The following is a 24,625-nucleotide window of genomic DNA, read 5'->3' as shown; positions in this document are numbered from 1 at the left end:
CAGGGGACTCTGCCAGGCGTTCCCAGCAGACCCTCACAATGCGATTGGGCCTGCCAGGTCTGACCGGCATCCTCCCCCACCATCGGAGCCAACTCACCACCAGGTGGTGATCGATTGACAGCTTCACTCCTCTTTTTACCTGAGTGTCCAAAACATATGTCCGCAAGTCTGATGACACGACCACAAAGTCAATCATTGAACTGCGGCCCAGGGTGTCCTGGTGCCAAATGCACATGTGGACACCCTTATGCCTGTACATGGTTATCATTATGGACAATTTGTGAAGAGCACAGAAGTCCAATAACAAAGCACCACTTGTGTGCAGATCAGGCGGGCTGTTCTTTCCAATCACGCCTCTCCATGTCTCACTGTCTCTGCCAAAAAGGGTGGGTATTTTGAACTGCTGTTTGGCACTGCTATTTGGCACAAACAACAGTCAGGCCCTGTCACCCCACCCGAAGGCAGAGGTAAACTACCCTCTGGCTCACGGGCTTAAACTCCAATGAACAGGCCACGAGTTGGGGCGCAACAAGAATTGCCACCCCTGCCCGCCGTTGCCCTCACTGCCGGCAACGCAAATAGAAATGGAATGGAATGGAATGGAATAGCCCCTCTCCAGAGGAATGGTTCCAGAGCCCTTGCTGTGCGTTGAGGTGAGTCCGACTATATCTGGCCGGAACTCGCTCGCTCACCAGCTCAGGCTCCTTCCCCACCAGAGAGGTGACATTCCACGTGCCAAGAGCTAGCTTCTGCAGCCGAGGATCAGACCACCAAGGTCCCCACGTTCGGCTGCCACCCAGCTCACTCTGCACCCGACCCCTTTGGCCCCTAGCATTAGTGGTGCGCTCATTGGAGGGGGGACCCATGTTGTCTGTTCGGGTGTAGGTCCGGCCACTAGGTGCTTGCCATCGTGTCCCATCTCCAGGCTCCAGACTTTGAACATCTTTAGTGGGACTCAAGATCACGGGCAACACTCACACTAAACTGTCATGTCAAGTAGGGGGCCACAAAATATGGTTCGCCTGCAGGACGCAAGTTTGGGACTGTAATGCAGGGTTTCCCTTCGGATTTTTTTAAGCTGTGGTGGTGGGCTGCATGGGAGGCGGACTGCTACCGCTGTGTCGTGCCACTGTTGCATCGCTGTGGCAGGCATTTCTTAAAAACCGTCGGTAACAATGTCAACATTGGGGTCGTTTTCACAGGCTTGAACAACAAATGCATTAATTAACTTTAAATGCCTTTCTCTCTGCCTTTTCTTCCACTCCCATCTGTCAAGTGCCAATAGGGCAGACAGGTGATTCCAGTGCATGTTTTTCAAAATAAAGTGTAGTGAAACATTTTTATGACATTTGATAGATATTTTATTTCAAATTATTTGTGGTTAAAATGTAAATAATAAGCTATACATGTATCTATATAGCACAGGGGTCTACCTCCTACTGTAAACACAGAGAATATATATATGAGAATATATATATATCTATGTCATATAAAAAAATTAGTATTCATGTACATTTTACATGTATATCATGTATATACGGGGCCACACGATGACCTAGTGGTTAGCATGTTGGCCACACAGTCGGGAGATCAGGAAGGTCTGGGTTCAATCTCCGTTGGGCATTTCTGTGTGGAGTTTGCATGTTCTCCCCGTGCGTGCGTGGGTTTTCTCCGGGTACTCCGGTTTCCTCCCACATTCCAAAAACATGCATGTTAGGTTAACTGGCGACTCTAAATTGTCCATAGGTATGAATGTGAGAGTGAATGGTTGTTTGTCTACATGTGCCCTGCGATTGACTGGCAACCTGTCCAGGGTGTACCCCACCTCTCCGAAGTCAGCTGGAATAGGCGCCAGCATACCAGTGACTCTAGTGAGGATAAGCGGCATAGAAGATGGATGGATGGATCATGTATATACTCATACAATAAAAATGATCTATCCCTTACAATAAAACATATAGCATATATAAAATCTAACCGGTAACCTTTTCAACTACTACACTAAATACTAATGATTAGTATTTCACATTCACAGTTTAAAAGTTTACAGGTCATCAAAATAGTTGATATTGTTCAGTAATTCGCAATTCAAATCAATATGGCAATAAAGATAGTTACACATAATTCCTCAATAGTTGTGTACATAAACTGAAAATAGCTTCCGTTCGTCATGTATTACGTCCAGTTAGCATTTTCTATACAACATTATAGATACTGTATACAAGAAATTAAAAGGATTATGCAAAAGACAATGCAGCCGTAGTCAAGGCAACGTCTTAAAAAGCTTTCAGCAATGGGCACATTTTCCAATTCATCGTGAAATAGTAGCTTAACAAACAAACTTAGAGAAAACATTTCTATAATGGAGTTCGTGACGCGAAGTGCAGCCATGAAACAATTGACTTTTTTTCTCCATAAGTAGCTGCTACAAGTGAACGGCTAACTTTTGGTATTATATATATATATACAGTATATACAGTATATACATATATATATATACAGTATATATATAAATATATATATATACACATATATACAGGTGTATATATATATATATATATATATATATACATATATATATATATATATATCTTATCTCAATTTATGCGAAATAGGAATAATGAAGATGAAAGTTGCAATATCCATGTGTGGCTGCCGACATCTGTTCTCCACGTTTTGTATGCTGCCACTGCAGCACGAGAGCAAATTAGGAGGGGGCTTAGTGTCAGCTGGCTGATGTCATATGACATCTACGAAGTGACAGTTATGAAGTAGGTGACACGCAACCAACACTACCTTTGCGATTGCCGTAATGGTCACCCCAGATATTGCATATACACTGTATTACTTAACATTGATTTTTATTTCCAAGGTGTGGTGGCTTTGATTGAGTCAAACCAAGATCCATTACATGTAGTAGAAACCCTGTAATGTATAAGTGTATTGATTTGAGCATCTTCTTGGTAAAATTAATTTGTACAGCGAGATGCTTTCCTGTGGAAGCTATTGTGACAATAGCTTCCATTTCCAGCACTATGGTTTTGTAACATTTTAATACTCATAATTGTTAGATGTATAAAGAGGAGCTAAGCAGGATGGTGTTTACAGAGCAATGCTATCACCTATTGGTGTGTAATAGGTATTACTGGAATTAATATTAATTGTGTATTATAATAGCTGGTTTATGTTATTAGCATTTGCTTGGTGAATTAAAATTTTTAAACCGTTTCCGATTCTATGGTTATCATCGCACTTTTGCTCTTTAGAATCACTGAAGTTTTTGGATGTTTTTCCAAAAAAATAGCTGATTAAACTCAAAAGATTAGTTTTTTGTGGCGCTTCCACTGCACTGTCAAACAACAACAGGTGCTTTTCTTCCAACGTTTTCTTGGCTATAAATGCGGTGACAGTGTGGTCCAACATCCCACGGAGCAGATTAGCATTCTGCTGCTGGACTGGGCTAGCTGACAGTCTCAGGGGCTGGATAATAATTTGTCAGAGCCTGTGGGGTATGAGGCCAGCATGTCAACAACGGGCCCAGTGTTTCTCAAGCCAGCCACGGAGATTAGAAAGCAGGGGTAAACGGAAACCACAGAGAGAGTGAGAGGCTGATATTCCTGGTTCTTTATCGTGGAAGGAAAGCAGAAGTTTGCTGAATTTGCGTGTTGTGATAATTGGTGATAAGGCTAAACTCAATGGAAGTGTATACAAATACAGGGTTTCATGCAGGTTCTGATTCAGAAGTGATTCCCTCTCATCAGATGGCTGCACTGTACCTGCATGACTGCACAGCTGCATCTGCAGAAACTTTCACCTTTGTCCCACCTCGAAACCTTTAGCAGTGAGCTGTACTACGGCGAGCTTTAATTCATGTATATATTCTCCATACATGTCCGTTTGAAAGTTGAAAACTTCCCAAACGAGAGCGAGCGCTCCAAGTGAAGCGGTTAAAAGATTCACATATGACACCTAGTGGCTGCAAACTGCAAATGTCCACAGTGCATAAAATACTGGAAATGTTTATGTAAAAAAATAAATTATTGAACCCAAACGGTATCTGGCCTAGAACAGATGATTTTAAAGTATAAATAATAATAATAACAATTGTAATAATGATAATATTCATGATTATTATCATAATAATAAAAATAATAACAATAATAATACTAATAGTTAGGCTAAAGTACATACTGTACATCAGGAATTCTCCTTTGTGTTATTTGCTTATCTTGCAATGGGATTTAATCATTGCATATAAAATCAGCAAACCTGAAAATTAAATAGACTTATGGACTTCAATTTATATGATTTTTTTCAGCGGAAAATTTACAGTTTTATGTAGTATTTTAATGTATTTTTTAAATTATAAAATACAAGTGTGCTGATATGTATTTCATCCCATTCACATTGTTACCAACAAAGTAAAAAAAAATTAAATAGGCTAGTTCAATTCCACCATACTTTTACAGCAAAGAAAGGGGGGACAACTAAAGACATGTTTAAATGCTAACTGAAACGGATATCAGTAGCACGATGCAAAAGAAGAGATTAGATCATACTTGAAAAACAAAGCTGCTCAAACATCAATTAGACAGACCCTGATCTGAATCCACCACCTGCTGCTGTTGCACTAGCATATCACACAAGCGCTATGCCACCATGCACACAAGATGTAGCTCCTATAGATGTAATCCATTTGAATTGTTTTTGCCTATGTACGTTTGTTAGCAAAAGACAGGTAAAGTGTTTACCAGAGAAGCTCTAATGTGTGTATGTAAATATCTGAGCGGGAAATGTGTCAATTTGCTCGCATGGGCGCGCATTCTATGCAAATGTGCATGTAAACGACCCTAAGACAAAAACAAACAAAATTGAAGACAGCCAATTGGGCAAGCTTAAGCATGTTTTCATTATTTAACCTATTTTCTTGTGTATTGACATGGTTGCAATGTTTGGCTATGACATACAGTATAGTTGTGAGTGCATACACAACATTTAAATGTTGTGGTCACCTCCTGCCAGACAAGAGAGTCAAACGACAAGCCACAAACAAATGACAGGAAAATGTGCCGGGAAGTTGAGCACTTCTGTGTAAAAACAAGGGTTTGTTAAAAGTGACAACAAATCTTTACATTCTCAAGAAATCCACTCGCAAGTCCTTTTAAATAAAATGTAAAAATAATTAAGAACCAGAAAGGCACTCAGCAAAGCAAAGACCTCCACCAAGGCACCAATTCTTATTTATTTACGTTTTTGCTCTAAGGTAGGGGTGTCCAGTGAGCAGCCTGGGGGACATTTGCGGCATTTGTCCATTAGCTTTTTTATTGGTCTGCGGCACATTGTAAGAATATAGTTTACCAAGAAAACTAAAGAAAAAAACACCAACAACAGCAAAATTGAAAAATCTGAATTAATTTTAAAATACAGCCCAAATATTAAGAGAAAAAAGTTGTAATCCAGCAAGAAAAAGTAATTTATGAGAATGATGTTATAATATTATCAGGAAAAATATTGTAACTTTAGCAGCATAAAGTTGAAATATTAAATAAAAAAAATATTTTTTTTGAAGTTATAATATAACGAGAAACAGACAAAACAACAAATAAAGTTGTAATTTTAGGGAAATTATTTTGGGGAAAAACTTAAAATATGACGCAAATAAAGTCTAAATATGATGGGAATAAAGTCATAAATCCGAGAAGAAAATTCCTAAGAAGAATGTTTTAGGAGTAACAAGAATAAAGTCAAAATATTCAGAGAAAAAGTTTTAATCTAAAGAGAAAAGGTAGTTTCATAAGAATAACATAACATTATGAGGAAAACTAACGTCGTTTTAGTAGCACAAAGTTGAAATATCAAAGAAGTCATAATATTACGAGAAGAACATTTACGAAGATTATACTTCAGAAGAAAGTTATTACTATGATTATTGATTATTATAGATGGCCGGACAGAAGAATTCATGGTGCCATTTATCACAGCAAGTCTTCCAGGTCCTGAAGCAGCAAAACAGCCCCAGACCAATTCACTGCCGCCACCATACTTTACTGTTGGTATGATGTTCTTTTTCTGAAATGCGCCGTTACTTTTATGCCAGATGTAATGGGACACACACTTTCCAAAAAGTTAATCTTTTGTCTCGTCAGACCATTTTCCCAAAAGTCTTGGGGGTCATCAAGATGTTTGCTGGCAAAAATTGAGACGAGCCTTAATGTTCTTTTTGTTCAGCAGTGACTGTTTTTTGTCTTGGTACTCTGCCATGCAGGACGTTTTTGCCCAGTGTCTTTCTTATGGTGGAGTCATGAACACTGACTTTAACTGAGGCAAGTGAGGCCTGCAGTTCTTTGGATGTTGTTGTGGGGTCTTTTGTGACCTCTTGGATGAGTCTTCCCTACGCTCTTGGGGTCATTTTGATTGGCCGGACACTCCTGGAAAGGTTCACCACTGTTCCATGTTTTCGCCATTTGTGGATAATGGCTCTCACTGTGGTTCGCTGGAGTCTCAAAGCTTTAGAAATGGCTTTATAACCTTTTCCAGACTGACTCTACCGGCTACCAAAATATGTTATGCCGAGTGGACCGGAGACTGTGCTGCACTGGCAGAGCTGGAGATGATTTTTTTCTTTCATGAAAGTTAAAATATGGGAGAAATGGCGGGGAAAAATATGGAAAACTGTTCAAATGGAAGGACGCGGGGAACAAAGGGCAAAATGTGGTAGTTTCCCAGTGAAAACAGGAGTGTTGACAAGTATGTAATGGAAACACTAAAGGAGTGCGATACTTGTCTGTCTGTTGGTTGTAGTCTCAACTGGTTTGCTGTCGAAAGAAGTATTACATTTCATCAGCTATGGCAAGTTATACTAAATCCACTTTATTCTTTTGCTAAATACAACACTGGCATGGAAAGAGGAGTTCAGAACATTCAGCAACAGAATATCCCACCCAATTCAAAGACAACAATGAATCCTTTGATTTTAGCCAATAGTCCATCTTTACTGCCCATCCTTACTGATGAAGCAACTGGGGGTTCACTTGCTCAAGGTCAATTCAACAAGCTCTTTGGTGCTGGGGATCAAACCAACTACCTTTAGCTTGAGAGACAACCACTCCTCCACCTGACCCAATACTTTCTGTTGAGCAGGAGTGGGAGGAGTCAATAATGGACTCGCCTGAAAGGTGAATTTGCATGCTGAAATCTTTCATGGTACACCTACAAACTTTGATCTCGTCCCTCCAGACTAATTCTGCATCTTCTCTACTAAACATGGCTGTATGTTTTCAACTCCTAGTTCTGTGCTGGACAGTGACCTACTGCGTGAGTTCACCTGCTTGGTTCCAGAATATTTCCACCAGCATCTTTCACCTTTCTGGGGACATTATGCTGGGCGGGCTGTTTTCCATCAACGAGGTGACCAGCAACCTTAGCCAGAGGACCAAGCCGAATGACATCAGCTGTGAACGGTAGATTGGGATATCATATTCTTTATGAGAGTATGTATTGTGGTATTGCTAACAGGGCTTCTTATTTTGTTTACTATCTTCAGTTTGAATGAGTTAGAACTGGGCCTTGCGCTGGTGATGAAATACACAGTGGATGAGATAAACGCCAACCAAACGCTGCTCCCTGGCATCAAGCTGGGATATGATATCTACGACACCTGCAAACAAGCCGCCGTCATTGTGAGGCCCACTCTCTCCTTCCTGACCAACAAAAACAACAGCACACTATCTGTGCAGTGCAATTACACCAACTACGAGACCAGTGTGGCGGCTGTGATCGGGCCCTATAACTCGGAAATGGTGGTGGTCATTGGGAAACTGCTGGGATTCTTTCTGATGCCACAGGTATCGTTATTCAAGTCCTCGTAGACCTTGATGTCTTTTGATCATGTGTTATTATATGCACACTATTTGCTTTAAAATGTTAGCAAAGTAATTCACTCTAACCAATCACCACATTACATAACTAGAAAGAAAAAAAAGAAATTCGTTTTGATAAATTACAGTTTCAATGACCTTTAAGGTATTTAGGTATTTTACGACCCTGTAGACCACAGGTCACCAACTGTCGGACTGGGGTCTGATTCCGGACCCTGACGCCGTCCTATACGGATGTGTATCGCACATGATACTATTTAGCCAATCAAGTCTATGCATTCCAGGCGCTAAACATTGCAACTCTAAATCAGTGTTGGTCAAATAACTTAAAAGTAATTAGTTAAAGTTACTAGTTACATTCCCAAAAAAGTAATTGAATTAGTGACAGAATTACTCCTTCATAAATGTAATTAGTTACCTGGAAAAGTAATCACAGTAATCCCTTGCTTATCGTGCTTCCGAAGCCGACCGTGATAAGTGAATTTCCGCAAAGTAGGATTATTTATAAATGGTATATTTTTGTAGTTAGGGCACAGAAAACCTGTTTATGACCTTCTAAATATGGGTTTTGACATTATAAGAGCCCTCTTTAGTCACCTTTACACTCGTAGTACCCAATATAGTAGACATAATAAGAGAAAATAAGACATATAAGGCATACATAAGACATAATATGAACTCACACGTTAGCATTGTGCCTGTTGTGAGAAAATTCAAACCTGCAAAAAGATCAAGTCTGGTGCTTGTCTCACCAAACTACCAAAACACCAAATTACTGACACCAAGTGACCAATGTGCAATAGTACATTCACAATTTGAATGCATCTTCTTAATTTATTGTATTTGTATTTTAGTTCCTTTAGCCATTTTTATGCTTGAAGATGATTAATTTAGGCAAAATTTACATGAAATTTGCTTAAATATGCATGTTTTTTGACTAATAATAGGTTGTATTCAACCATAAAACAGCATGATGTATTAATTAATATATTTTTGAAAAAACGTCATATAGTAAAGCTGCAAAATTTGAAGCGCAAAGTGGCGAGGGATATTGCGTTACTTTAATATCTGGCATATGCTTGAGCTTACCATAAAAGTGCATAAAGGAACAATCTGCTTGTGTTTTGTGTTGATGTTTGGAGTTCTGATGTCCGTGAAAGAACCAGTGTTGTCAAGTCGCTAGATCTGGTGACATTCCAACCCCCCTTGATGACATATTTTCTCAAAAGCGACTAGCGACAAATCTACCGACTTTTTCTGGCGTCGTTGGGAACTTTTCTAGTATGGTGAAAGCACGTATTTTTCTGCATGTTTGTGTTCTCACTCGGGTGCTGTTGACAGGTTCGTGCCACCCAAAGGCAGTCATAAGCCACCATGATGTGGAGCTCTGTTTTTACTGAGTTTTTTGTCTCTCCTACGAGGTTATGCTTTTTACAACATCATATGCAAATGTTTGCAGATTAGATGATGATGTCTTATACCGAATTCTAGGACAGCCGATATCTACTTTTCATACTGAAAAGTTGGCAGAGGTGGAAGGAACATTGCCTGTGATTGGTGGAGAATGAGGCAGTGTTGTGAGGGTGAGGAGAGGACGCAGAGACTGTGTGCTAGCTGGAGACATTGGAATTGAGCACCGCTGTTGACGTGTTATGGTTAGAATGACATTTTTCAAAAAGAGCGTCAAACTCTGTGTGACAGACAAAAAGAGGAGTGAAGGGAGAGACGTGAAAGAACTACTGAGATACAGGGAAGAAGAAAAAAAACAAGTGATACGTAGGGTGAGAGAGGACAGTTCGATGAGTGACACATGGGGAAATAAGAGCGCTACGATACGGAGAGGGAGGCCAGGAAGACGAAAAGAAAAATAAATACACATGACGCTCTCTAAGAAGAGAAAAGTGGACAGCAAAAATAGAGCTTTCAAGCCAGAATGGACAAGACTCAATTATGTTCATTGTTCCCTCCGGAAGCACAAAACCAGTTTGTCTCATACGCTCAGAGACCGTGGCACTCATAAAAAGCGGCAGTGTGAAATGGCACTCCAGACTTTTGCTTGAGGAAATTTTATGTAACTGGACCTATTTGAAATTTAGTACCCCTGCTGTGGACTATATGCAACAAAATGTTTGATGATTATGTGATCACACCACCAAAATATCCGAACAATTTCAAAAGTGCCAAAAGGTGTTTTAGGGACTATTCAGAGTGTGTTCAATGACTTTTTTGGGCGCGTTTTGCTCAAAGGAAAAGAACACTTTGACATTGGGCAGAGCTATTCCATGGGCGGTCCAAGGACCAAATTCGGCCCATGAATGACATCAGACAGACCACAAGTTCAGTTCAAAACTTGGGATCTACTAACATTTTTGCAGCAGATAACTAAAACCACTTGCGCACTCTTGTCATATAGATATACATGTACATTTTGAGCAAGATGGGTCGAAAAACTTGGGCGCCAAAAAGGGGCAACTAATTGTCCATACGTCATTGATCATTTGTATAATGATTATAAAACTTTGGGAATATGTATTTGTATTTGTGTTTGTATTTGTATTTGTATTTGTACTTTATTTATCCCACAGCGGAGAAATTCACTTGTTACAGCAGCAAGCAAGATACGCAATCTGTATTATAATACAGATATATATATATATATATATATATATATATATATATATATATATATATATATATATATATATATATACAGTATATATATATATATATATATATATATATATATATAATATATAATACATATCTGTATTACATGTATGCTAGCGTGTCTTCCAAAGCATTTTAACCACAACCTATAGGTGGCGCCACACATGTCATTCACGGTGTAACACATTAGTTTTACTAACAAGTAAGATCACATAATTTACAGTAACTATGCATTAGTATTAGTATTGGTGTAATTCCCACTTTGGCCAGTTGGGCGCGCATGTATCCCACACACACAGTGAGGATGACAAGGATGTGCGATACCACTGATTTCGTTTCCAATCTGATACTGATTAAAATTAATGCTGGTAACGGCGATATCGATCCGATACTGATACTTTGCAAATTCACCGAATGTGTCTGATCAGTTTTAAAAAGTAGTGTATTTCATATCATAGAATAAAGAATACAAATGATTTAATATATTTATTAAAAAAATATATTATTTTAAATTAATTCATTACTAATTTAATAATTTATGTCTTTATTTTAAATCCTGAAGTATATTGTGGTAGTGGGGTGATTTACAATATAGTCAACCTAATATGCGACAAGAGCAAAACTGAGGACAAAATCACATGAAATACGTGAAAATGGTATTTTAAACACGAAAAAAAAAAAAATACTAATAATGAGGTTTTAAGTAGAGCTACAATACGCAAAAGCCAGAAGGGAGAGTGAGACAAAAAACACTTTGAAAAAGTAATTTATTGACAACAACAATTAAACTGAAATAGGCTGTTTATCAGCTGATCAAAAGTTTTAAACCATTGCTTAAAAAAATAACAAAAAACTCTCCAAACCAGAACAAAAATTTTTCTCAATAGGACTCAGTAATGAGTAGCTCTATCGTTCTTGTTAATCACTTCAAAAATTGGTTTGGGCATGCTTGATGTGAGTGTTTCCAGGAGGCTAGTGGGAACATTGCTCCAAGTGGTGAAGATGGCTTCACGAAGGGCATCAACTGTCTGGAACTGATGGCTATTTTTATAAACTTCCCTTGCCATCCATCCCCAAATGTTCTCTATGGGATTTAAATGAGGGGAAAATGCAGGATTGTCCAAAAGAGTGATGTTATTCTCCCTGAAGAAGTCCTTTGTCAAGCGAGCATTGTGAACTGCAGTGTTGTCCTGTTGAAAAACCCAGCTGTTACCACACAGACGAGGGCCCTCAGTCATGAGGGATGCCCGCTGCAACATCTACACGTAAGCATCCGTCTTTTGACAACCCTGCACCACCTGAAGCTCCAGTGTTCCACTTAATGAAAAAGCACCCCAGATCATGATGGACCCCCCCCCCCCCCCCCCACCACCACCACTGTGCTGGGTAGAAAACATCTCAGGTGGGATCTCCTTGTCACGCCAGTAACGTTGGAAGCCATCTGGACCGTCAAGGTTACATTTTTTTTCATCAGAAAATAAAACTTTTTTCCACCTTTCAATGTCCCATGTTTGATGCTCCCTGGCCACGTTCAAAAAGAGAAAGCTTCTTAGCTTTAGCCATCAGGAGGGCATGACAGTGTGAATGCCTGACAGAAAATGAACTTTTTGAGCAGATTTTGTTTTTTATAGCCTGTGGTCTTTTGATCAGGTGATAAACAACCTTCATTTTTTTTCATTTAAATTACAAGTTACAAATGTTTTTTGTCTCACTCCCCCTTCTTGTTTTTGCATATTGTAGCTCTACTTAAAACCCCATTAAGATCCAAATACGCAAAATGCAAATTCTAGCAATTTTTCAAATGGTCTTAAGATTTTGATCAGGAGTTTATAAACATGTCAGTGTAACTAGCAACTTAAGATGACAGATAACTGATTTCAAAAGCAAGGAAAAAGGGGCCTAAATTACATACTCACTTTTTTATTTAATTAAATTGAAATAATAAAACTTTTGTCCGTGCAGTACAAAGATGTGGAGAGCCCCAATGACTGGGTTTGCCTTGGGCCCCCAAATGACTACTGTAAATACGCCCCTGCACATGTGGAGGGTGTGACATGAGCAGTTGCTTCACGATACAGCTGGAAGGAATATACCTATCTCTTCATACAGATAAGACAAAACAAAATCATACTACCCTGGTAGATGGACACTGACTTATTGACTTTAACACTGACTGACTGTTTCCTTTATTCATTTATTTGATTATTTTGGGGTCAAATTCACAATTTTTACAATTGTGCACTTTTTGTTTATTATTCACATTCAAATATATCAAACTAAATATCAACGTTCTATAACCAATAAACATGTACCTTGCCGTTTAATATAGAAAGTGGAAAAAAAACAAAACTACTGGCGGCAGTGACGTCACAGAAGTGCGCCAGCGAGGTGGTGACATGTGCTATGTTTGACTCAGGATGCCACGAACATGCTACACGAAGTTTGAATGCTTTTGTGTTGTTGTTGGAACCACAAATGAGTGTTGTGGATGTAAAATGAGACAGGCAGAAACACAGAGTGTCACCCTGAATGCGCGACCGGGTTGATAGACTTTTGCACGGGAACTGTAGTAGCATGCTAAGCAGCCGATGGATGACGTAGCCACTCCCGTCACATTTACATACTTCTGAAATGATGAAGGTCTTCTCTTTAAGCCATAAAATTTGGAGGACTTGCACCCTTGTTTCAGTACGGTCCATCGCTTTTCTCTTTTGAGCGGTCCATGTGTTTCTTACGTCATGTACTGTATCTCTCACAACTCTGATATAGACAACCTAAAATAGCGCCTGCGGCCCACAATGCATTGCATGATCACAACGTATCGAGGTACCACTATACTTATTGACCATCAATAAATATTTGTGTTGTACCACGTTTGGTCAAGATTTTGTCTGACTCCAACCTATCCACCTGGAGCAAATCTGTATCTTCTGACAAGCCCAGGTTTGAGTGTCACTTTTTCATACCCAACCATACATTAACAAAAGTCACCACACCGTGGTTACAACAAGAACAAAAGTGTTTACCTTTGTATATGACTATTCTGGTTTCAGATCAGCTTTGGTGCCACCAGCGACAAATTCAGCAACAAGCACATCTACCCGTCCTTTTTACGCACAGTGCCCAGCGACAAATGGCAAGTGGATCTCATGGCGCTTCTGCTGAAGGAGTTTGGGTGGAACTGGGTGGCAGTGGTGGGCAGCGACGAAGAGTACGGACAACAGGGAACACAGGAATTCACCAAACTAGCTGGGACCATGTCCGTGTGCGTGGCCTACAAGGGGCTGATTCCTGTGTACTCTGACCCTGCAGCCACAATACAAACCATTGTGGACAATATCCAAACCACCAAGGTCAAAGTGGTGGTGGTGTTTTCTCTTCCAGAGCCAGCTGCAGTTTTTTTTACAGAGGCGAGTAAAGACTAAAGAGTAAAAACTATCATGACAAGCTAATGAAACTAACTACCCACCATTCCCTTTATTCAAGGTGATCAAAAGGAACATAACAGGTGTGTGGATTGCCAGCACAAGTTGGGTGGTTCATAATCTACTGACTTCCCTCCCTGGCATCCAGAAAATCGGTACCGTCATCGGATTCGTTGACACAACACGGAGCCTGGATCTGCTACCGGCCTACACAGAGGTGCTCCTCACCAAACTGAGTGAGGAGAAGATGAAGCCTGTAGCGCCAGAGCTCCACAATCCCTGTCCACAATGTTGGAACTTGACACCAGCAAACATAAGCCTAGTGCTGGATCCTGGAGTGCAGCATGAATCTTTTCGGGTGTATGCTGCCATCTACAGTGTGGCACAGGCATTGCATAACATGCTGCGCTGTAGTTCAAGCTCGTGCAACTGGGATACGGAGACCAAAATTCTTCCATGGAAGGTGAAGCTTTAGTCTTTCTTGAGAGTGACTAGAGGACTTTCTGTTTTAACCTAAGTATTGTTGTTTTATTGCAGCTCTTGAGGGTTTTACGTAACATGTCTTTTGACATTAACGGCACACATTTATTGTTTGACAACAACGGCAATCCCAATATAGGATTCACCGTGGTGGAATGGATCTGGAAAAAGTTGCAACTGGATTTTGCTGTTGTTGGAAGTTTCTACCAAGAACTGTCCATCAACAAATCTCTTTTCAAATGGCATACTGAAGACTCTCAGGTACAGTAATTATTACTGGTCTCATATTATGCAATTTTTACTATTAGGTCCCACAGTAGTGTATTGTTAGTGTGTTATGTAAAATCTAAACTTGATGGTGGAATTTAGACAGTTTCAAATGCTAATGAGCTATGTTTGTCCAGAGTGTGTCTACAAGAACCACTATTGTGAACTTTATCCCCTTTTTTACATATACACCATAACACTGCACCTGTCCAATGTAACAGATTCCATATATCACATACAACAACATAACATTAAGGCGTGGGACAGGACAACATAAAGAAACGCAACACCAGCATAGCTATGGGAGCTACCGTGCTGACATTACACTCACATCTAAACTAGGGATGCTCCGATCAGGGTTTTATGCTGCCGATTCCGATTATTCTGGACTGAAATTGTCCGATATCGATCACATGGATTAATTATACATTTTTCAATTTATTTCTGATGAGTGCTATTGGCCAGGTGATCTGTAGAAAGGGGAAAAGTCAGGACAATTCCAAGGTTGCTTGACTGCCAGGGGGCCCAAAATAGTTAATTTCTAATAAAATTAGTAATTAATTAATGGCCGGGGGCAACGTGATTTATTTATTTTTTTTTTTTTTAATGATACCCAGAATTGATGGCTTCACCCCTGCTACTGGCTATTTAATATGAAAAAAGGAAGCATAAAATCACCTTAATTCAGACTTTAGATTTTACTTATTTTTTAAAGAGAATATATATCACTTGTGAAACTTACAGAGGGTGAGAGTACATTGGTGGAGCTCTACCAGGACTTCCAGGTAAGTGAGAGAGCACTCAGCGAACCCGGTGTCTTCCACCGGTGACAAAGGCTGGTCATCTCATCCAATGAATTCAATTATTTTCGGGTTATTTGCTTAGCCTTCTGACTGTCACGCACATACGGTCGAGTGTTGTCCACATGGCTGCTTTAGCTGCCGTTTGACTGATGATCACACCATGAGCCTTTAAAACTAACCATACTCCTTCAAGTGTTTGTTCTTAAAATGCCATATTAAATTAAAGCTTTTTAACGTGCTAACCCCGCAAGATATTTTTCGTGGCATGTGTTGGCAGTTAAGTTCCACGTGGCAGACGTGATTGTGTTTGTTTTGAAGGAAAGTGGGAGGCAGACGCTGCCCAAGATGATTAGTTAAGTCAAGACACTACACTGCACGAAAGGATCGCTATGGCCTGCAATAGTGCTAGCCACATGTGATCAGTTCTTGTGATTGCCGTTGAAAGGCATTTATTGACATAAGCCGATCACATGATTCTCACGGAAATCAGCTGATGTTGATCGGAGCATCCCAAATTTTAACATAATGCTGGGTTAGCCTATTCGCTGAAGAAAAACTTAATGATAAAGCTTACAGCTTTCACGTCTGGATAGTTAGAAGAGCTCCTGGCTTTATTTTAAGATTGTCAAGTGGGTATATAAACGCCAGATCAAAATTTTAAGACCAGTTGAAAAATGTAATTTACATTTTGCACTGTTGGATCTTAAGGAGGTTCTGAGCAGAGCTTCTAAATGCAAAAAGAAGAAATGGGAGTGAGACAAAAAAAAAAAAATCAGAGTGAGCAATTTATTGCAAACAACTATCCATCCGTTTTCTATGCCGCTTATCGTAATTAGGGTCGCACGGGTATGCTGGAGCCTATCCCAGCTGACTTCAGGCAAGAGGCAGGGTGTACCCTGGACTGGTTGCCAGCCAATCGCAGGGCATGCAAACAACTATTCAACTGAAATAGGCTGTTCATCGGCTGATCAAAAGTTTAAGACAACAGCCTTTAAAAGCCAAAATGTGGATTCAGTGAGTCACATATTCACACTGTCATGATCTCTTGAGGCAAAAAAGCTTTCTGTCTTTGAACACGGTTGGTTTGTTGAGTTGAGTGTAAGCAAGGCCTCTCGCAGTGCGCCATTGCTGCTGAGGTCGGACACAGTAAGACAGTCACTTTAACTTTTTAAAATATACTGAGGGTTATGGAATAAAACTAGCCAAGTGGTGGACCCAAGGAAATTTCACAAGCCCTGAGCTGGCAGATCCAACTGGCCAGTGATGTGCAGTCAGGGGAGGCAGTTGAGGCTCAGTCATGATGAAAAATACAAAAAACAATGACATAAAATCAATATTAGAAATAGAAATGTCGTACGGGAGGCACTTGCAGTACCGCTGCATCTTGGAAGGGGTTGGGACGTGCATGAGCTGCGAGGTGCTTGTCACTGATGTCCTTCCACAAAGGAAAAGCCAGCGTTTTGTTTTTTTTTTTTCTTAAAATCAGATGCTTCTTTTTGTCATTTTTAAGCTCTACTTAGAACCTCCTTTGGATCCAACAGTGAAAAATGTAAATTCTTGCAATTTTTCAAGTGGTCTTAAAATTTTCATCAGGAGTGCACACAAAACGAGCTCATCTAGCTAGGAGCGGGTTTGAGGCGGTATCATGTCCACGAAAAAGGACGTTTTTTTTCCAAGACGTCATAAAAACCCAGAACGTCAAAGCAAACATTTGAGTGCCTCTTCTATCAAAAGTAATGCAAGCAAGTTAAAGACATAATAGATTTTTCTCACGTTTGGTGCTCATAAATTATCATGTGATGTGCATGCGTATATCCTTTTTTTTAACAGCACCTTAGGAGAATGAACCTTCAATTTCGTTGTACCTGTTCAAATGACGATAAAAACATTCAATTCTATAAACAGGCTGTACACATATTACTCTTATGACATAATTAAAAAGTGACCTATCACCTAAACTTATCAGGGGTGGGTAACCTACATCCCGTGGGCCAAGTACCATCCGCAAGAGCATTTGATCTGGTTCCCCCTAATCCAAGTTCCTTAAAAATGATTGTGATGTTACCACTTTTGCAGATCCCTGAATCCACCTGTTCAGCGGAATGTGGCAGCGGCCAGGTGCGGAGAGTCAAAGGCTTTCATTCGTGCTGTTTCGATTGCATTGACTGTTTGCCCGGCACTTATCAGGCCAACCACGGTAAAGTTCGTTCATTTAAATAATATACAATAGATATTTTTTTGCAGTTGTTCCGTTCAGGGCCAACCAGCGAATGAGGAAAGATTGCTAGTAATTGAGACACCTAGTGATGTCAAGATTACCAGTATTCATGATTAACCGTGGTAAAACTCCCGACGGTTAGTATTACCGTTTCAAATTAAAATCATTGTAAAACCGTAATTGACAACCATGTCACTTGACATGCAACTTGCGAAACGTGACAATGCACGAGATTGGGTCCACGAGAATATGAGGGGATGAGATTTTAACATGAATTTTAAGAATAGTGCAATGAAAAAATTTGACTCGACAAACTTTTTCATTTAACCGCATCACAAAACAATGCAGGTGCATTTTGTTTATTTTCCCACAAATTGATGCTAAATGATATTATTGTCAATATTTCTGAGACCAAATAAACCACTGTTACAGTAATATATAATTAATTAATAATAAATAATAACAATATGTGATAATAATGCAATATTTCCTTTAATATGTCATTTTTCACTCTCTAAAGTTGTGGAATTGCCTTTTGTGACATGTGCTTTTCTCAGACGATTCATACGGTCTGTCAAACGTTTACAACATTTCTTGAAATGCTGGCTTTTGAGCTGTCTTAAAAAGCAGCATTTCTTTGGCAATGACTTTCTGTGAAAGCACACCATTTTGCACTGTTATGTTTGCATTTGAGAGAAGACCTCTCAGTGAGTGTAGACTGTCGGGACGAATTATCTACATTTGTACTTTTTTTCCCCAGATAGGAAAACTGGGTCGGGTAGATATGTTTAAAAGCTCCACTCTTTTGCTGTGTGTATATGCTAACAGCTCCACCTCCCCCCACAGTGACAAAGCAATTGTACAGTATGACTGACAAGAGGTCTCACTCTCTTCGCCGTTGCTCTATGAAACGCCATTGTTCTATTTCTTCTATGAAGCACCATTGGTCTATGAAGCTTTTAGGTGCTGAACCAATGCACAGAGTGAACTCTGTTCCTGCCTGTTTGCAGACAAGAGACAAGGAAAACAGACATGCATGCACATAACAATATATGGAGCCCGGCAAATTTATCGAGTTCATTTTACAGTACTTCTTGACCTTTCAAAGACCCCGGGCAGGCTACCGCTTATCCAGTAATAATCGAGTTTTGGTGTCTTACCCGGAAAATATCTGAAAGACAGCTGGCACTTGGTTGTAGCCACCTGCACTGCGGTAGAAAACGGATGGCTAGATTAAAATGCATAAGAAAGTCTTACATTTTGAACTTTATTTGTAACACTGTGATTTTTGTAGTGTTTTACTTTAAAATGTCAGTGGAAAAAAAAAATTAATAAATAATTTTTATCTATTAAGAAATGTGTGAGAGCCAGATGCAGTCAAAAGAGCCACATCTGGCTCCTGAGCCATAGGTTCCCTACCCCTGTGCTAGATCTTGTGACATGAGCTCTTGTGACACCCCCAATAACCGCTTTGATTAATTCACTTCCTAGAGCAGCAGCACAAGTGGACGCACGTGTGCAGTTTGCAATGTTTGGCTCGTAGAAAACATGGCGGAAGGTAACATGGCCGCAAACAGCGCTCCTGAGCAGAACAAGATCTGATGTCTGGACATATTTTGGATTTGCAAAGGATTCCGACGAGACAAAAATTTAAGACAATCAAAAAAAGTCCCAACAAAGGGGAGTAACACTTCCAATATGATGAGCCATTTCCGTGACCACCGTTCACAACTTTTTAGTGATTGTAAGGTAAGTAAACTTGTAAATGAATGCATGGTTTGTCTGTCAAATGTTCCTATAGTTTGCCAATAAAGGAAACATAAGTGTTAGCCAATGGTAGTCCTGTAAAATATAGGCCTAGATGTTATTTGGCGCGATTGGCGACAGAGAGTGGTGTGTGTACAAGACATGTATGTTTCTGTAAACGACATACAGCAGAGCAGAGCAAAATGTGTTATTATTTCTGTGGGTTTCTGCTGTGTATGACTACTGCAACTTCATTATTGCTTACTCTGCTTCTGAATTCCGGCAGATGCATCGAGTGAGACAGAAAGGCTGACATAGATGCAGTTAATTTTGAGAATAAAATCATTCCATGTTAAAAACAAATCCAAATGGAAACACTGCAACATGTTTTGTGTTTACAGGAGTAATGTTACTGTCTGTTTGTGTGTGTGTGTGTTGTAGATGATAATAATCATCATCATGTAATAATACTACTACTACTACTACTACTACTAATATATCTGATTTTCCCTTATTTACAGAGTGGGCATGCAGCAGGCTACAGCTGCCACAACTACATAACTACAACTACTATATTGTGTGTATTATTTTGTGTGTTTTTTGTTAATACTCTTAATAAAACTTTGTTAATAGTCTTCAGTGTGTGTATCAGTATTTTTTAAATATTTTGAGCACATTCAACAACACCGCGGTAATAATGATAACCATGATAATTTTGGTCACGATAATTGTAATATGAAATGTTCATATTGTTACATCCCTAGAGACACCCATAAACATCTCTCTTTCTCCACTGATTTCTGATCAACATTTGCAATAAGAGTGACTGCTGTAATTACGAGATTAGATTCAGCTCCAGCACCCTGCCCCATTTCTCTTAAATAAGACTCACACCTTATTCAACTAATTTGAAATTATAAAATGTATAGGTACTCACCACGAATGACCATATTAGTTATATAAGTACCGTATATATAAGTTGAATAATGACACATAAGTATAAGTTGCAATTTTGCGTCTCACAGCAACAGTGGTGCGTTCGTTCAAGGACCGCCGAACAAGGTGCAAAATTTCAATGCTTGACGAACAAACACTAGAAAGACATAAACATAAAAAATTGTGGGCTTTTTTTAAGAGTGGTACATATATGCTGTACATTTTACCTTTAGTCAGGGCCAGTCTGGCTGTCGGATGAGGAGGTAGACACCTCAAATGAAAAATCTGTTCCAGAACTCAACAATATTCTCAAGAGCAAAAATTTGATGTTATTACACGCCTTGAAGCAGGAAATGCCTTGCGCGCTGCTCTTAAGGAGGTTAAAAACCCTATGGAAGAAAATAGAGCATTATGCAATGATAAAGGTTCTAAAGAATTATATCAAGGCACTATTGGAAGACAATGCTACCTTGTGCACCACTCTTGAAGAAGAGAAAGAAGCAAAGGAAAATCACTGAGCAAATGAGAACTATCATTGAGGAGATGGATCAGTACACAAGAATGAACAATGTGACCCTCACAGGGCTCTGAATTACACCCAGGTCAAAAGACCAGATGGAATGGATGTTCTTTCAACTAAGCAACAAATTGCCAACTTCCTCCGATCAAAGTTGTTGTATGTTAGTATCAACACCATCGATACTTGGATCCCACTGTATGGTAGAAACAACACCACACCCGTCATCATCGTTAAGTTTACCAACAGGGAATTCAAAACCGCACTGCTGAAACAGGGAAAGAAGCGGAAAGGTACAAACGTCTACATGAATGAGCATCTGACATCGCCAAGAAAGCATGAGATTTGAGGGAAAGATACAAAGCACTTGGTGCGCCAACGGCAAAATCTACATCAAGCTAAATGGAGGACCAATAGAAGCAAGAGTGCTTGTTGTCAAAGATATCAACAATCTGAATACATATGAAAGATCATATTACCATGACAACAAGGAAAATGGAGGATATAACCCACAAAGAAAGAACCATGCAGTTAGAAGGATTACATTCAATAACATTTTATATCATCGTTGCAAGGGCTTGCTCAACAAAAGTATTGGAATTAGGAAGCCAAGTATCTGCATTCAATGACACTCACAGTAAAACATGAAGGACAGCAGGATAGGAAGACCTGGAAGTGGATCTGGACAACAACGGGAAAAAGGAACAACTTTTTTGTTTTTTTGTAAAATAATAATCATAATAATTGCTTTGATTCTATGGAAGAAGAATAATTTGGACATGTGGAATTGTGAATTGCAAAATGAAGCATTCAATGTAAACTGTATGCATGTTCGAAATAAGCCAAACCATTACCATTACCAATTAATCAGTTCCAGAAAGCCAAAAATGTTCACACAACACGTTTTTATAGTTTTACAATTATAGTTTTACATGCACAAAACAAATGCGAAATGCATATAAATACATACAATGAGTGAAAGGGAAACACTACTGAATTCAAGAAATAACTCATGACAAAACACGAAGGGGGTGTCTGTGTTGATCTTGTTGCCACATCATGTCTTTGTCAACAATCACGTCTTCAGTGCAGGTAAAAGCAACCTTTAATATTAATTTATCCCTTTCATTTGTCATTTATGATTTTTTAATGTATGTAAAACAATAATTCCAAAACTATAAATACGTGTTTTCTGTTAACGTTTTGGAGACTTATGGTGTAACTGTGTTAGTTACTACTTAGCCACTGATAGACGGGCCAAAGAGTTGAATTCTGGTTTCTGTTTCAAGCTAATAGGCTGCTAGCAAGGACGTTTTGTGATAAAAATACAGTAAGAACACAGTTGGACTCACGCAGTGTATTAATAACACAACAAGATGCGTGCCATATTGTCGGCCAACTGGATAATGAGGCAAAATTTTGGCATACCTTTTTGATGTTAACCAAAAAAAACACACTAACTGGGACGTCTGCTAACCAAGATTTACTGTATTATGTGTATATAATTTTTGGGTGTTTTTTTTTTGTATCTTTCTTATCATTTTTTGTTGAGGACAACAGACATGAATTTGTCAATTTCTCAAAATGCCATCCTTTCACAAATATGCATTAAAATGTTTAAGAATTTCCTTGTTAATAAAGTGTGATTTCCAATTGCTAGAGGACATCCAGTGTACCCAGTGTCCAGAGGGCCAGTGGTCCCAGACCAGAAGTACTAACTGCACTAAACCCACCTTTGAGGTTTTGTCCTGGGACATACCTGAAGCACTGGAAGTGGTGTTGGGCGGGCTGCTGCTGCTGCTATGTCAGGGTGCAGTGGCCCTCGTCTTCCTGCGGCATCGGCGGACCCCCATTGTGGCGGCCTCTGGTGGACCCTGGAGCTTTCTTGTGCTTTTCAGCCTGATGGGAGCCTGCCTCAGCGTGGCACTCTTCCTGGATCAGCCGGGGGATTTGGTGTGTCGTCTTCAGCTGCCTCTCATCTCCATTTTACAAACGCTTGCCCTCTCCGTTATTGCCTCCATTTCCTTGCAGGTGAGAACAGACATTTGCAAACAGAAGAAAAACCTAAGTATTTTAAACATCTCTCCTTGTGCAGATATTCTTTCTAACAGAATTCCATGACAAGGCCGCTCCTCATCTGAAAATACTGAAAGGACCTGCTTGTGGGCTGTTTGTGATCATCTGTTGGGCTGTGCAAGCCTGTTTCTGCGTCTGGTACAGCCAAGAAAGCACCTTGCTGTCGGCGTATGTGGCAAACATGAAAATTGACTTCTTGAGAACCTTCTTGTCATGCCCAGTCATACCCACTTTTGGACTGGGCTTGATGCAAAGCTTCAACTTTGTATTGGCCCTTGTGTCGTTCATGTGCACTTTCCTGGCGGTGAAACCTCCTCATCAGTATAACCTCGCCAGGGACATCACCTTTTCCACGTTAAGCTATTGCGTGATTTGGGGGACCTTTATTCCAATATACATAGGTCTGGGTAAAAAGAATAAGCTTTTTGCTCTGATTTCCTTTAATCTGATGAGCAACTTTGGACTCGTGGCAGCTTACTATTTCCCAAAATGTTACCTTCTGTTGAGAAAACCTGGGCTCAATACATCAGAATACTTCTGTACCTTTCTGGAGGGAGCTCCGCTGACATCGGCCAAGGAGGATCCACAGCCACAGCAGGGCAAATAACCTAAAATTTTATAATTCTCAAGCTGTGGTACGTGTACCACTGGAATTGGCGGCCTCTATCAAGTGGAACACAAGTAGTGTCGAAGCCAGAAATTTTTCATTGGGGTGGCCAAGGTGAGACCATTACTCACATAATGGTGGCAATAATTTGATACCTGAAATGTCTAGTGATCCACTCCTGGTCACTCTCTGCCACTGTACACAAGAACAATCAAAATACAATTCTATTAGAAATATACTGTCCATCCAGCCATCCAGTTCATATACTGTGTGTCCTCCTTAGGGTCGCAGGTGCGCTCGAGCTTGTCCTGGAGCCTATTTTGTGGCAAGAGGAGGGGTACATCCTCAACTGGTGGCCAGTCAATTACAGGGCACATACAGAAAAACAATCATTCACATCTTTCACAATTTAGAGTCTAAAATATATTTTTTTTAAAAAGCTACGATAGGCAACCTGGATAAAACTCACAGAAGCATTGGGGAGAACATGCAAACTCCACAAGGCGATGTTCTGATGGGGATTTGAACCTAAATCCCCTGACTGTAAGGCAAGTGGTAGTGGTGGTATTTGGGGGTAAAAAGTTGGGCAACCACTGACTGAAATGCTGATAGGGTTAATGCAAAATGTAATATATTTCCATGTGTTAGCTTACACCTGTGTGCTGCAAAAGTGATGTACATAAAATTGTATCTATGTCCTGGGTCTACATCATGCATGATAGTAATTGTCAAGTAACGTGGCCATTTTTGCTCACGTGTACTACCATCCATCCATCCATCCATCCATCTTCTATGCAGATGATGTGTGCTACCAATGGCCACCTATTACAGCCAACATTGTGTATGTTTGCTTTTTTTCAAATAAACAAGTCCAGGGAGGTGATTCTCCTAAGTCTGTTAATGTTTTTACACCTGAGAAGACCGCATGCAATTGGCGGCATTATACTGTTTTTTTAATCGCTTTTCAAATGATTCGTGTTCGGTTTAGTTAAATCTCCATTACAAG

General features: G+C 39.8%; 1 protein-coding gene across 1 annotated transcript; it reads left to right on the top strand.

Moving 5' to 3' along the window:
• The first annotated feature begins 7,263 nt into the window (after window positions 1–7,263).
• On the top strand, window positions 7,264–24,315 carry LOC129186339 (taste receptor type 1 member 3). The gene is made up of 8 exons (XM_054784514.1): window positions 7,264–7,460; window positions 7,544–7,844; window positions 13,598–13,954; window positions 14,031–14,432; window positions 14,507–14,710; window positions 17,596–17,716; window positions 22,597–22,967; window positions 23,032–24,315. Exons 1-8 carry the CDS (start codon window positions 7,264–7,266, stop codon window positions 23,617–23,619), a joined length of 2,541 nt encoding a protein of 846 aa, XP_054640489.1. The 3' UTR covers window positions 23,620–24,315.
• The last annotated feature ends 310 nt before the right edge of the window (window positions 24,316–24,625 follow it).

The sequence above is a fragment of the Dunckerocampus dactyliophorus genome, chromosome 8 (genome assembly GCF_027744805.1).
Source record: "Dunckerocampus dactyliophorus isolate RoL2022-P2 chromosome 8, RoL_Ddac_1.1, whole genome shotgun sequence".
Classification (NCBI taxonomy): domain Eukaryota; kingdom Metazoa; phylum Chordata; class Actinopteri; order Syngnathiformes; family Syngnathidae; genus Dunckerocampus; species Dunckerocampus dactyliophorus.
Note: the sequence above shows the minus strand (reverse complement) of the source record. Positions and strands in the feature narration are given on the sequence as shown.

Bases quoted from the DNA above. Each gene is read 5' to 3' on its own strand.
- LOC129186339 (XM_054784514.1), top strand. From the start codon at position 7,264: ATGGCTGTATGTTTTCAACTCCTAGTTCTGTGCTGGACAGTGACCTAC. The intron at 14,433-14,506 runs GTGAAGCTTTAG...GTTTTATTGCAG, and splicing joins CCAAAATTCTTCCATGGAAG to CTCTTGAGGGTTTTACGTAA. The intron at 14,711-17,595 runs GTACAGTAATTA...CCACTTTTGCAG, and splicing joins GGCATACTGAAGACTCTCAG to ATCCCTGAATCCACCTGTTC.